At 40.2% G+C, this 14,014-nt stretch overlaps 1 protein-coding gene across 1 annotated transcript; it reads right to left on the bottom strand.

Annotated features, from left to right (window-relative positions):
- Positions 1-7,475: 7,475 nt before the first annotated feature.
- Positions 7,476-11,221, bottom strand: LOC115010981 (uncharacterized). Its single transcript, XM_029435908.1, has 7 exons — positions 10,957-11,221; positions 10,821-10,883; positions 10,606-10,710; positions 10,296-10,337; positions 9,995-10,120; positions 9,856-9,908; positions 7,476-7,487 (listed from the first exon to the last, which is right to left on the bottom strand). Exons 1-7 carry the CDS (start codon positions 11,219-11,221, stop codon positions 7,476-7,478), a joined length of 666 nt encoding a protein of 221 aa, XP_029291768.1.
- Between the last annotated feature and the right edge of the window lie 2,793 nt (positions 11,222-14,014).

Here is a 14,014-nt window from a genome sequence, read left to right as displayed (position 1 = left end):
CCAAAGACAGCGTCAGTTCACCGAGTCTGTACTGATCTGTCCTGGGGGAAATTCCTTTCTATTACTGTCCCTCTCTGCAGCAGACTGTAGTTGTCAGCGTTGGGTAGTATGATGATATATTTGTGTGTTTCGACAATGGAAGAATTCCACTATCGTGAACACATGCATGAGCAGCAACGCTGAAAGCTCCAACTGAAGACACGTGCGGGATAAAAGATGGGGACCAGATAAGACATCACAAAGCTCAGGTGAAACCTACTTGGTGGATCGGTAAATACAAATTGTCATCCAAATATAAAAGGACTGTGCCAAAAAGTCCTGCATCAAATGCTCAGCTCTATCCCTTACAAAATAAAACATGTTGCTTTCTAAATGATGCTTTATATAAGAACGCATTATGAGGAGGTGATTTATATTGCCAGTACTTTTTCCACACTTGTGCAGCTACTATGACACACCTGTTGTTGAACCTTTTAGATGTGCCCAACAAAAGTGGCCCGGCGACGAAAGTGAAACAAGTGAAATTAGCATTTGCTGGTTAGATGTAGTGTACAATGTAAGAAAAGACTTGGTCCCTCCTTTCACAAGCTGCCTCAGAGCCAGTCAGGCAGGTTTTCTGTAATTACATGAATGTCTGTTTGATACCAAGGCTGGACAGCTCTTACCAATCAAATTGGATCTCATCCTTTCTTTGATATAAAGTACACAAGAGTCAATAAAGTTTAGAAACCGTCATCAGTCAAATCTCAATTAACAGATCTGTCAACATTACGAAAAAGACCAGTCGCACTGGTGTAGTCTGTTTCAAACTGCGTAAAACTCTAAATGCCAAAGGCAACAAGCATATCTGTGGTTTATTCACAAAGTCTTTCATGATTTGTGTTAAATTGTGCGAGATTCCTCCCTAAATCCTGGTGATCAATCAAAACCTTTCGAAAGCATGCCTTGGGCAACATATTCAGGAAAAACCCTGCAGTTTCAGAGCTGAGGAGGAGATGATGCAGATGGCTTAGGTGAGTTCAAACCCTCCTCTCCACGGTGAATTTATGATTAATCTAAGTTATGTCAACAAAATCAGTATTTTGTTCTGCACAAGCAACAAGCTATTGCAATTCACAATATCAGCTAACTAGGCTAATCTACAGCCCAAACAGATGTTGTCTGTGGTTTGATAGATTTGGGTGAGAGCAGAATCTGTCTGGAGCTCAGAGGTCTGCCAGATGCTTCTGTATCAACACCTCTTTTATCACCTGAAGAGAGTCATCATGCCAACTATGACAGTAATTCCATCTGAGAGGGCCACACTGACAGAGGTATCGTCCCAGCATGGATGAGTGGGATTGCACACATTTACAATTGGTAACATGCTTTCTGAGAATTCTCCCGTGTAGTGAGCACTGTCGGCCAATGTTTGGACTTCCTAAATTTATGCATTCAATAAAAAAATAAAGCAGCGCATTCCTTCGGAGTTCTGTGCCAACCTGCATAACTGTATTTGTACATGGACGCTTCTTTTTCATGTGTAGGAGAACAGCAATAAAAGGGGCTGCCATGATGGCAGGTTAATCCTCCTACATTAACACCCAAGAACACAATGATTTAACATCAAAACTCCAGATGCTTGCTGCTGGTAAAAGCAAAGGAAACAGTCAACTCGCTGCCTGATGACTTTCTGGCTTAGGTAAACAGATTGTCTTATGGTAAGAAAAACTCATGTTGTTTTTCACTTGTGTGATTTTACCAATACTCACAAAGTGTGTCTAATCAAGGGGCAAAAGTCAACATATAGTGCAGGGAACGTGCCAAAATGCAGCAGTGTGCTTTAAATAGCCCCAGGTGTGTAGGTGAGTCGACTTGTGCTCTGTTTTATGGGAAGGATAAGTGCCACTGCACACCGTGGGATACAAAAGATGAATTTGGCAGCTACTCATTACATTCACAACTGCGAATTAAATTGTGGTAAACACTTTTGTTTATTTATCAATATTTATCTTCTTCTCACTTATGCAAACGGCAGAGTTTGCAAGTTTGTTTAAGGCGTACCTGTCACGTCATAACTTCACCGCATGTGGTAATTCCTGCCTCTTCGGTGCTGGAACATCTTCATTTTTAAGGGTCCATGATTTGAAAGAAGAAATGCATCCGATTCCAGCCTAGAAAAAGAAAAAGAACAGGTATGTTTTCAGTAAGTTAAAGTCTAGCAAAGGTGAGTGCGTCAAACAGATTTAGGCATTTTAAATCACCATAGCAGCCAAAAATAGAAGTTGTCTGAAGTAATCATGGCTAGAAAACTACAACAACTCTTCCAGTGTTCTATGGTGATTACAGGGCTGCATTTATTATTATTAATAATTCGTTTTTAAGAATTCAAAAATGGCTTCTGGAACTGTCCATTTTATCTAGACTTTTTTATGTAAGGCCCCAAATCAGTAAACATCCTTGCTTAGATATTTATGACCAAACTGTCATACTCTTTTGGGATTCTGTGTGTGTGTGTGTGTGTTTTTTTTTTTTACAGACTGACTGTATTTTTGAGAATGCCAATAACAAATCCTTCTCTTTTTTACTTTGAGTACAACATGCCACAGCACAGTCCACAAGTGTATGACGATTGCACCTTGAAGAGGAAAAATACCTTTTGAAATAACAAACACTTGAAGCCAGCTCATTACTTGGGTGACATTGTTTCTTCCAAGGCAAGCCTCAACTCTTCATCATTATACAACTCTGCCCATTGCTCACCCGCAGAAAATGTATTACCCTCACTCAAATCCACTTACAGCAGACAGCATGCATTCCGTAGCTGGTTGGCTGCGAGAGCCAAGCAGTTTGTGTGGAATGCTTTTGCGCCAGCTGATGAGATGTCAGGTATGAAGCTACACCTCCAGCGCTTTTGCCCACCAATAGGTTATTGCAGATTAGTTAGTGGAGACTTTCAAGGACACAAAATGATGTTTATGTGAAGGATATAGTGAAGAAGACTAAGAGTCTACAGCCACACTATCAGCTCTGCCTGTACACCGCTTTGAGCTAAATGCTATTGTCACCATGCTAACATGCTCACCATGATAATGCTCCTCTGTGGAAGTTTAGTTGGAAAAAACAGGGTTCACAATCTAATGACTCAGTTCCACAGCGTAGTACGGCATGACTCGACTTCTTTTTTGGTTTTCCATTGGCAAAAAGTTGTAGATAGTACCTTCTATCTGGTACTTTTTTTTTAGTATCGCTTCAGTAAGGTTCGACACGAGCTGAGCTGATACTAGAGGGTGAAGTAAAAAGACTACAGACTACTGATTGGTCAGAGAGAATCGTCACTTTCGCAACATGGGACATCCTGTTTTACAATTTATTTTATTCACTCGACACAGATTTAAAAAAATGTCAGCCCGGAAAACTTCACTTCAGCTTCATCCTCTGGGGACCGATCATCTATGTGACAAACCATCCATTGGTTGCTGAAATATTTCAGTCTGGACTGAAGCGGTGGACTGAAGCGGTGGACCGACAGTAGACCGAGAACAGTACTTCCATCTCAAGACACGCTGCTAGCATGACCAGAAACAAGTTAATTGATGTACTTATGACACATGACTTATTATAAGTCTTTCTGTATGACAGTCCAAACTGTCTTCCGAGGCTTTTGTTGTTTGCACAACCAATCTGATGTGGAAGGAACGTGGCTGGGTGTGGACTCAGGACCCCAGGGCATCTAATCTGCACAGAGTACAAAAGACAGAAACACATCTGCCCTGCCATTTTGTGTTCACCTCTGTGTTTCCACTTTTGCTACATTTAGCTGTCTTTGAACTTTTGTTTGGGGTCTGTAGGATAAATCACAACAAATCCCGTTGTTTCAACCACAAAGATCTGCATTCTCATCATGCATCTTTGAAATCATTTTGAGTCATCAGCTCCTGTGAGAACAAGTCTGAAGATAACCCATTCAGGAAGCCCATATTAGAGTCAATGAGGCAGAGGAGAGCGAAAACATAGAAAACACAGCCCTGCAGGTAAAAATATGCATGTGAGGAGGAAGCTTGAAACTGGTTGAATAGACTGCCTCGCAATAAAAGGGAAAAGGCCACGTTGTTAAATGTCAACAGAACAGGAAGAAAATGCAAATGCGTGACTTTATGTGACTTAACTTAACCGCCAGGTTAGGCATGAATTTCGTCATTCAGATCAAACAAAACGTCTCGTGTCGGGGGGGGGGGGGGATAAATCTCACTGAGCTGTTGGGTCGTGAAAGATCTTTTCCCATCATGAATTTACCTCACACACAATAAGCTCATTTGATTTGACAAGTGAGGACTAACATAAGATAACAAGCAAAATGTTTCCACAACTGCAGCTTCAAAGCCTGACAGAGATTGACGTACAGTAGATAGTCACAGTTGTATATCCAGATTTGGCCTCTCAGGAACCTTTAAGGGCCACCCAACTGTTGTCTTTCACCAAACAAATGTCATCAACGTAGATAAGCACCACGCCAAAGTAAATAAGAATGCGTTATCGTTTTTAGTTTTTATATTGTTAGTCTTTTTTATTTAGCAAAAGCACCTCACGGAACTGGGTCGTAACTCACGCACAAACTCACAAAGCCTTTAATTCACATTAAGCATTTGATTCTCTTCAAGGAGAATTTGGTTTTCATCAGACAAATGTCAGACAGCACCACCTATAGGAAAGGAAAGTAATACCAGCGGCGGTTTAAAACTGCAGACGTGTGATGTCCCCCATCCAAATGGAATGAAATTAAAGGAATAGTTCAACATTTTGTGAAATACACACACGGTAACTATTCCTATTCGACTAACAAAAAATGCAGAGAGTAAGATGAGAAGATTGATATCGCTTTTATGTTTGTACGATAAATATGGGGCTACAGCCAGCTTAGCACAAAGACAGCCAGCCTGGCTCTGTCGAAAGGTAAGAAAATCCGCCTAACAGCACTTCTTAAGCTCATTAATTAACACGTTGTATCTTGTTTGTTTAATCCGTACAAAAACATGTGAAAAGTGTCAAAACGACACGTTGTGCTTTTACAGGGGGCTACGTACTTTATTCCACCCCCTAACTTTTTATTTGGACAAATATAATCTGGTAAAGACTCCCCTTCCAACCACAACAAATGGCACACTAGTACAGAAACAATCCCTGAAGCTGTGGCACACTTTGGTGACGGTCTCAAAATTGCAAGACTTACTTTCCTTACCTGGAGATGGACGACATACAGCAGGTGTATTTTCCTTATCTACGGTGACCCAGGTTTGAGCTGTACTGCAGGTCCAGAACTGCAGGTCTGAAACTGGACGATACTGGCTGAGCCCGGCTGTATCAGGTGTCTTGCATCAATGAGTCTGTGCTCTTTTGCTAAGGCTCTATTGTACGAAAAGCAACTGCACAAACACTTTCAAGACTATGATATGTGTAGTGATTGCTGAGAAGTTTGGACCTCTAGACTAACCATACTTATGGTCTTTGTCAACAACCAGCTGTACCTTCGTAATGTACTTCATGGGCACACCAAACTCAATAACGCAGCTTGTTTCATGGGATTTTGAATATACAACTCAACGTTTAAGCTAGTAAAACATTCCTGTGTGTTTTTTGCTTGTGCGGCCCATCTGTTGTCTGGTCAATTATAATGTTCAGGATCTGAGTACAATCAGGTGTTTTCAGGGTTCTGAGAAGATATGCATCTGCAGGCTCTGGCCACGGTGCAGGGCTTCATTTCCACTGAATTGTTGGCTCAGAGCTGCCCTCTGTGTGCATACCTGTGCTTGTGCATGAGTCTCGGCATGTGTGTGTGTGTGTGGGGCTTTATGTGTTTGTTGCTTTCACCTCGCCTGCACCAAGACCTGTACACAGTTCAAACAGGGCAGTGGAAAAAGATAAGTACATTTGGTGCCAGGATCTTTTGTGTTACTGCACAATGTTCTGCGATATGCAAACATTTCATGTATAAGATAGAAAACATAGCTTTATTTGCCAAAGGAATGTTCTAGTAGTGTGAGCAGGGTCTTAAACTACATCTGAAATCAACTCTTATCTTCCATCTCTCAACACTTCAACTTCTTTCCTACTTTCCCTTGAGCATCTAAAACTTCAAGAAATCAGCATTAAAAGTACATTTCCGGAGCGGTCACATGGCTTCTACCTTTTTATAGTCGTGATTTTGATCATGGAATGCCTCCTGCTCATCTCTGATCAACTAAGTGCATATAAAAAGATGAGACTTCTCTTTTAAATCAGGCAGAAAGGAATGCACATTTACTCCCAGCTCGCCTTGGGGCCTTAGCCTGCACCAAACATGTTTTTGGAGTACGGAAAAGAAGACTAATGGCACCTACTGGGGGCTCCCACATGCACACAACTGTATCATAAACTGCCAATTTGGCACATTTCCATGGTCTTCCGTAAGAATGAAATAAGTTTGTTATGGTACGATAAACAAATGATTAACAAACCCTAACCCTAACCCTAAAAATGCCTGAAATGTGCAAATAAAAAGGTAGACTGAGCAAAATGTACCGTATTTACTGTTCCACTACTTCGTCTCATGTCTTTAAATGTGTAAACAATTTTGTTAAGAGAACCATATACTTGAATTTTTCCTTTCCTTTGCAATTGCTGTAATGTTATTGTTATAAATTACCCCATAATTAGTTATTATCTGTGAAGATTTGATACTAATCTCACAAAATGCTGATTCTTTTTTTCTCAAGCTGACTTTATAATCCTATAATGAATCTGTCCTTTAATTTTAAAGTCAAAAGAACTACTGTCATTCCCGTGCCGTGTTTGTGTGCGGGAGATCACATGAATGCAAGTGGAGGCATGAGAGCGTCTGTACACTTTCACAAACTTTTCTAACACGTCCGCCTGCTGCTGGCTGCTTTTTTTTGTTTGATTTTCAGTCCGTACTACCAACAAATCCTGACACACCAAGAAGATGCCCACAAATGATATCAGAGATACTTCACACGGCCCTTTGTGATGAACTCAGCTCTAACCAAAACATTCACAGTTCAATAGATCCTCTTGCAAAAGCTATAAGTGAAATAGAGGAGGCACGCAGCCTTCCCGGCACTGTCACAGCTTTAATGAGCCTTCGCACCTTAAGCTTCACAAGGGGAAGAAAAAACTAATGAAAGACTACCTTAATGAAACAATGACTATGGTTTTCAAATTTGGAATACCCTCTCTCATTAAAGACTCATAACTAAGATCCATTCCCCAAGCCTTGTGATTCATCAACTACTAAATTATGCCAAAACAAAGGGGGATTTCACAACTTAGTCAATTAAAATACACTGTGTTCATAAGGAATAATTGGAATATTGAAAATAACAGGGATGCAACGTTGTGTTTTCTTGTGTTCTTAGAGTCGGATCAATGATACCACCTCTAAATGAGCAAAAGCCCCGATGACAAAGGTTGAAAAGCTTCTTCAGCTTATAGCCTTAACCTTAATAGTGGCACTGTGGGGACACAACATAGAATTAAATGTAATTATGAAAAAATGTTTCCAACCCAAGAGGTGCCTGTGAGAGGGAAATCAGAGAAGCTGTATTCATTTCACACAGCCCCCGGGTGCGGAGAGGATATGGCAGTCCTTTTCATATTGGCAGCTGTTTGATCAGACTAACAGCGCTCCTTAGCTGAACCATAGCTGCAGGTCTGATCTAAACTCCTCATCAGATTCAAAGGAGACACCGCGTCTCCAATGCACTCCAGGCTCTTTCCATAAACACAGCTGAATTATTCCTTTGAGTGCCTTAGCTTGATACTGGCCTCCATTTTACTTTCAGAAAGCAGAAGGAGTCTTAACAACGACCGAACCTCACAGTGGTAGATATGGAATAATGTTACCCGCAGTGTGTTTCACAGTGTCACTGTTATATCTGCCGGCGAGGGTGTGAAGTTTTACCGTGAGGGCAGCTGATAGCTTGGAGATGAATTGCGGCTGATAGGTCTTCTCTGTGCATTGTGGGAAATAACAGGGGAAGTAGAGGAGAGCAAAAAGAAAGAGAGAAAGAATTCCCCTCAGACTCTGACAGTGAATGGAGGTGTAGCTAGCGTGGTTGTGTGTTGATTATGTTCAGGAGAACTGTAGTAGATGACTGATAACTGAGACGTGTGTGTTGTGCAAGTGCGCGCGTGTTTTTGTGTGTGTACCTGTGCGATCTGAATGACTGCACAACAAAGAGTCTAACTGGATTTAGTCAAAGCTCAAACTCTGATGCAGCTGCATTCCGGGAGCTTTATGATGTGAAACACCAAAGGAAAGGAAACAATGATCACATTCATGAGATGTCATTTTCTTCCACTTTTATCTGAGGAATTTGTTGAGTTCCCCCCCCCCCCCCCCCCCCTACCCTTTTTCATAACGCAATGTGTCCACCTTATCCAAAGTGGGCTTTTGTTAGAAGGCTTTGTTTTGAAAAGCTTGACCTCATTCTCACTAATAAGGTGCAGGTTAGTTACCTTTACAGTAGCATTCCATCTTGACACATACATGTACTGTAGTTATGAACATAGGCCTTTGTATTTGAGTGTGAGCGGCTCATAACTTCACATTTTTACAATCAACCTCCATTTCTGGTTAAAGTTCCTCTCCACAAATAAAAGAAGACTGTGTTTCCTTTCACATTATTCTACTGAAGAGGGAATGTATCTCTGTGCTCACCTTACATCTGAAGTTAAAGACATGAAGCTATGACCAAAACTTATTTGGAAGCCAATCCCAGTTCAGTATGCAATTTACACAAGTATGTTGAGGAAACTTGAAGCCTCTAGTCAAGTGCACATAAACTAGAAATGGACTTTTCAGGGAAATAGGAGACATCTTGTGTCCAGCTGTTAAACTTTTGAAGTTAACATCATTTGCATTCTCATAGATTCCAACGATGGAGAAAGAGAATAATGTCATTTTTAACAAAGTAATTGAACTTTTTTCATCATAACAAGTAGAGTATTTAAATGTGTTTCTGGAGGGCAGTTTTAAAACCAATGAATTCATTGGTCACATGCTCAAACAACTTAAAATAATCTATTTTATGCTTTTATACTGCAACCAAATGTAGATACTGTCCGCCCGGCAACTACTGTTTATCTAGATTTTTCTAAATGAGTCTGGTAATACAACATTTAAAACTGAAATGGTAAGAGCCTGAACATAACACCTGTATTGTTACATAAACTTGAGGCCCCGTCTTTTAAAGGTTCAAATACAAACTTAATGCTTTTGTTATATCAGTTATATGGTGCTTATGTCATGGATTTATCATGAACATTATGCACATAATCAAGTTACCACAAACGTATTGCTAATTAGTAATTACTAAACAAAATATACTAAATGTGAACAGTGGGGGCCCTAAGGACTTCTCAAAAGAGTGTGGCAGCTGTTCTTAAATTCAATCAATTATTAATTTTGTGGGAAAAGCAAGAGAGGAGAAGGATTAGAAGAGTCAGATGTGCAGGTGAATACTTATTTATTTATTTTAATACATTTCTTGTGTTGTTATTAAGACACTTAAACACCAATTTGGTGATTGGTGAAATGACACAATCTCTGGCCATGCGTATAGCTTTCATGTTGGCAGTTGTAGCATGTTACAAAGGGAAGAGCAGAAAGCCGCTAAAGGTTGTTCTGTGGTAGTGGTCATCCCAAACATTTCCACTAAGATGTACTGAAACAACATCTCCGACTTCTAAGTGCAACACTACACCATTGGATACATTGTCCTCAGGATCTGTCAATCGGGTGGAACGGTCAGCTGCGGAAACTGTGAGCTGTTCGTTCTTGACAAGTCTCAATAACATATATGTATCAGAGTGTGCTACATGGCCAGTAAATCTGAAGTAATACGCTCCTCTTACTGGTGCAATGAAGTAACCTGAAACACAGACAGAGAGAACAGTCACAACCGACAGAAGGGATGCATTGACAATATCTTAAATAGAAGAAGTCTAATCCGACTACCTGAGACTGGGTTGTAGTGGTTTCCAATGTTGGTAAAGACATTTTTGTAGAGGAGTGGAAAATCATCGTTGCTTGTGTTACTGTTACCAGATGTCAAAAGGGAGGCAGAAAAAGCTACTTTCCTCACTGTGGCAAAGTAAAAATAAAAAAACACACAACAACTTTATTGTCATTACACAGAGTACAAGTACTGGGACAACAAAATGCAGTTAGCATCAGCGTTAGAATTAGCAGAGTTCAACCAGGTGACATAACACACAATATCGCAATAAACACATACAGAGAGGCAACATTGATTTACCTCTGTTGGTATTTTGAAGTTCCTGAATTGCCACCTTTTGTCCTGAAATCACAAAGACACACAATCATAACCATATGCCCACAACTCCTCTCACAATTCCTAAACCCTTAACCTTCCTGCTGTTTCTCCAGCTCCTCCACGCAGCCTTCACTGACAGTCTTTGCTGCAGAGTGCACAAATAACAGAGGCAAAAAGATTTACCTCGGTTGGTATTTTGAGGTTCCTGCACTGCCGCAGAAATTCACGAGACACACATTCATAGCCACATGCACACAATTCATCACACAATTCATGAACCCTTAACCTTTACCTTCCTGCTTTTTCTCAAACTCTTCCATATGTCCTTCACTGACTGTCAGTCTTTGCTGCAGAGTGGTGAGCTTCTGCTGAGCGACTGCAAGCTCTGTAGCTTGAGCTAAAGGACAGAAAAGATGTTCTTTTGGTAAAGGTTTACAAGTCAGAGAATTAACGCAAAAAATATCTCAGGGATGGTCGGGAATAATCAAAGGATGGCAGAGTGTTTACCGTCATTCTCCATCTGCAGTTCCTCTGCCAAGCGCTCAGCTGCGGTCATCCTGGCCTCCATTGCTGGAACAAGAGTGCTCATGTAAAATCAGCTAAATATCTTTTGTCATAAAAAGAGTCCTTTATTATATTGTACCTGTATTCTCCAATGCCTCCACCCGGCTCTCAGCAGCTGTTACTCTGGCCGTCAGGTACCTCAGCTCTACTTTCTGCTCCACCACCATGTCTCTGAGACTCTTCAGCTCAGCCCAGATGTCAGACTGAAGCACCAGCTCTTGTTCACCTCCTTCAGCTGCAGCCCCGCTCTCACCAAGCAAGATATCATTGTCCCTGCGGTGTTTCTCAGCTCTGCAAAGATAGCAGAGTATCAGTACCAGAAAGTAAACCAAGGAAGTCTTCATCCTCGTTTGGGAAGTTTGCTGTCTGTGGCAACAGCTGTGCCCTGGATGGGCCATTTATGTGTGTATTCAAGGTCAGATGTGTCAGGTGGATGGTGATTGCCAAAGTTGTGAGAAAGCACACCTGTGACTTAGATAAAAGGAGGTTGAGGACACAAACAGAGAGAGTGGTAACAGTGACTCAGTGGTGGAGTTGCATTTTGGAGTCTATCTTTTCTTCTTTGTTTAATCATTATACAGAGTAAAACTTGAATAAAAAGTCTCAATAAACATGTTAATGTGCTCACTCAAATGACCTAGAAACATACACTCACTGACAACTTTAATAGATACACCTGTAAAAATTATAACACAACTGTTCTGCCATCAAATCCACATATTCAAAGCTAAAAGGTTTTCATTGACTTTGATAGAAAAAGCTTTATGTTCATTATTGAGCCTGTAGCTTGAACTGGATGTCTTATATTAAATATATATTATATAGGTGCTAAAACATGAGTGGGGAAGAATATTAGAAACACTTTTCAACACTTAACACCTCATTAAAAACATTAAAAAACTATATTAAAAAAAATAAAATAAAAAACAGCAACACCTCTTTCCAATGTTACTCAAGATTATACACAGACAGGACTCCCTATTCATATGTGTATGTGCATATTTGCACTATAGTCTCTAGACATAAGACAGATCTCAAAACCTGACCAAATAAAACCAAAGCTATCGACGCATTTCTTTTGGTAATTTGGGTAAACCCAGGTTTGAATTAAGTCAACATTAACCATGAACTATTTCCAATGCCACACACCAACAGCATCTAATGTGCTTGTTCACGCTGCGTCCGAATCAGAACTCATTCTCTGTCATATCTTTGCAAGGACATTGTTTCAACACGATGATACTTTCCATTGATTCCTCTTTTTTTCCGCTTGCCAGAAAATGTCTATATAGTCAGTCGAAGTTCTTTTCCAGAATAGATCTGGAAATATCTCAAACACCTTAAGTGCAAACGGGCATCCTTACAGATCCCTCGGCTATACCCGCAAGTCATTGTGAAGAGTTAGGGAAATTTCCCACTGCAACAAGGCCATTATCTGGGCGTGTTGCTTGTGAGTCATAAGCGTGTGCATCAGTGACAAGTTAGACAATTAGCCAGAAATAACATCAAATCAACCTGTCGTTAAAATAATATTTCTTGAAGCGTATAAAGTGCAAAGAATGACATGATTTATGCTGATTGCTGCTTGTGTTTATGAAAACGAATATTGAGCAGCTGTCAGTCAGAATGAAAGTGCGCACTGCCACATACAACAGAGTTTACAGCAGATAAACACACAAGCATCAATCTTTCTAACAAAACACTGCCAGTGCTCAAGAGAACACAACCGAGCGTTCATTTAGTACAACATCTTATCATTCATGAAAATAATACATATTACCCCTTTTCAGAATCCTATATTCACTTTGCTTTTTTATAAGTTGATAGACCCGTCATAGAAAAAAAAAAGACTTTGCTGTAGGGGTGAACACAAACAAATATACATATTTCACAGAAGTTATAAAGAAGAGTTTTTTCTGGAAAGAGAACACAGGTTTTTCTATCCTGCATGGTGCCGGAGGGGGCAGAGATAAAGAGAGTAATAGTTAAGACTGCGGTCACATTGGTATGCAGACAGTCATGAAAGCAGTGCAGTACCTGTTGCATCTTGCAAATTCATTTGTGGAATATTGTGAAATATCACCGCTTAAATTGGGGAGGCCCTTTTTTTTTTATCACAACTCAAGTGATAAATGGTAAAGGTTAGATAAACACATATGCTTTAGATAACAGATGATCTACTGATATACAGTGGCCTACCGATGACTCATCCTCCTCACTAACATCATCATCAAAGGGACAAAATAAAATGTAATTGTACGATATATAAATGTTGAGGATTGTAAAGTGGCACCGATAATTTAGTGAAAGCTGGTAAATATCAGTTTTAACTTAAGTGTGTGCCCTGTATAAACGTTGCAATGTTTATTTCTTGTTCTGTTCTTATAAATAGATTTTTAAACAGGAATGTATTAAGTCAACCAGCCAAAATAAATGTATCCCTGGTCCAGAGAGTCTACAGCCACGCTACTGGTGAGACTGTACTGCTCTGAGCTAAATGCTAACACCAGCGTGTTAACACGCTAACAAGGTTAATGCTAAGATGCTGATGTTTCGGAGGTAACGTGTACCATGTTCACCATCTTAGTTTAGTGAGTTGGCATGCTAACCTTTCCTAATCAGCACTAAATACATAGTACTACAAAGTATTGTTGTACTCGGTAGCAATTAAAATGTTGATAAAGGTGACGCTAGCTAGCAATCCATCCTTAGTTATTGAGACATTTCACTCAAAACCAAAAATGGCAACCTCACGATGGAGAATCAGAAAAGTCAGGGCATCACCAGTTATTGTTACTAGGATACATCATCTGGAAACCATGAATGTCTGTGCAAAAATGTTACAGCAATACATGCATGTACATGAGATATTTCACTGGCCACATTTGGCTTCACCAAACTGAAAATGTGTAGTTTAGTTTGAAGATGTGTGTTAGCTGAGCAAGGGCACCAAAGCAGGAAGAGAGAAAGAGACCATTGGCCCCGCCACTTTACATCCTTGTAACAAATGTATCTGTCTCTGTATCTGTATTTGGATAGAAGACGAGGTTTATACAAAGTCTCGGTAAATCAGACAAATGTTGTATTTGCATCCCACCACCCCCACTTTAACTGGGGTACATTGCACAATCAGAAAC

Source organism: Cottoperca gobio, chromosome 7, assembly GCF_900634415.1.
Source record: "Cottoperca gobio chromosome 7, fCotGob3.1, whole genome shotgun sequence".
Taxonomy (NCBI): Eukaryota; Metazoa; Chordata; class Actinopteri; order Perciformes; family Bovichtidae; genus Cottoperca; species Cottoperca gobio.
This window is presented reverse-complemented; position numbering and strand designations above follow the sequence as displayed.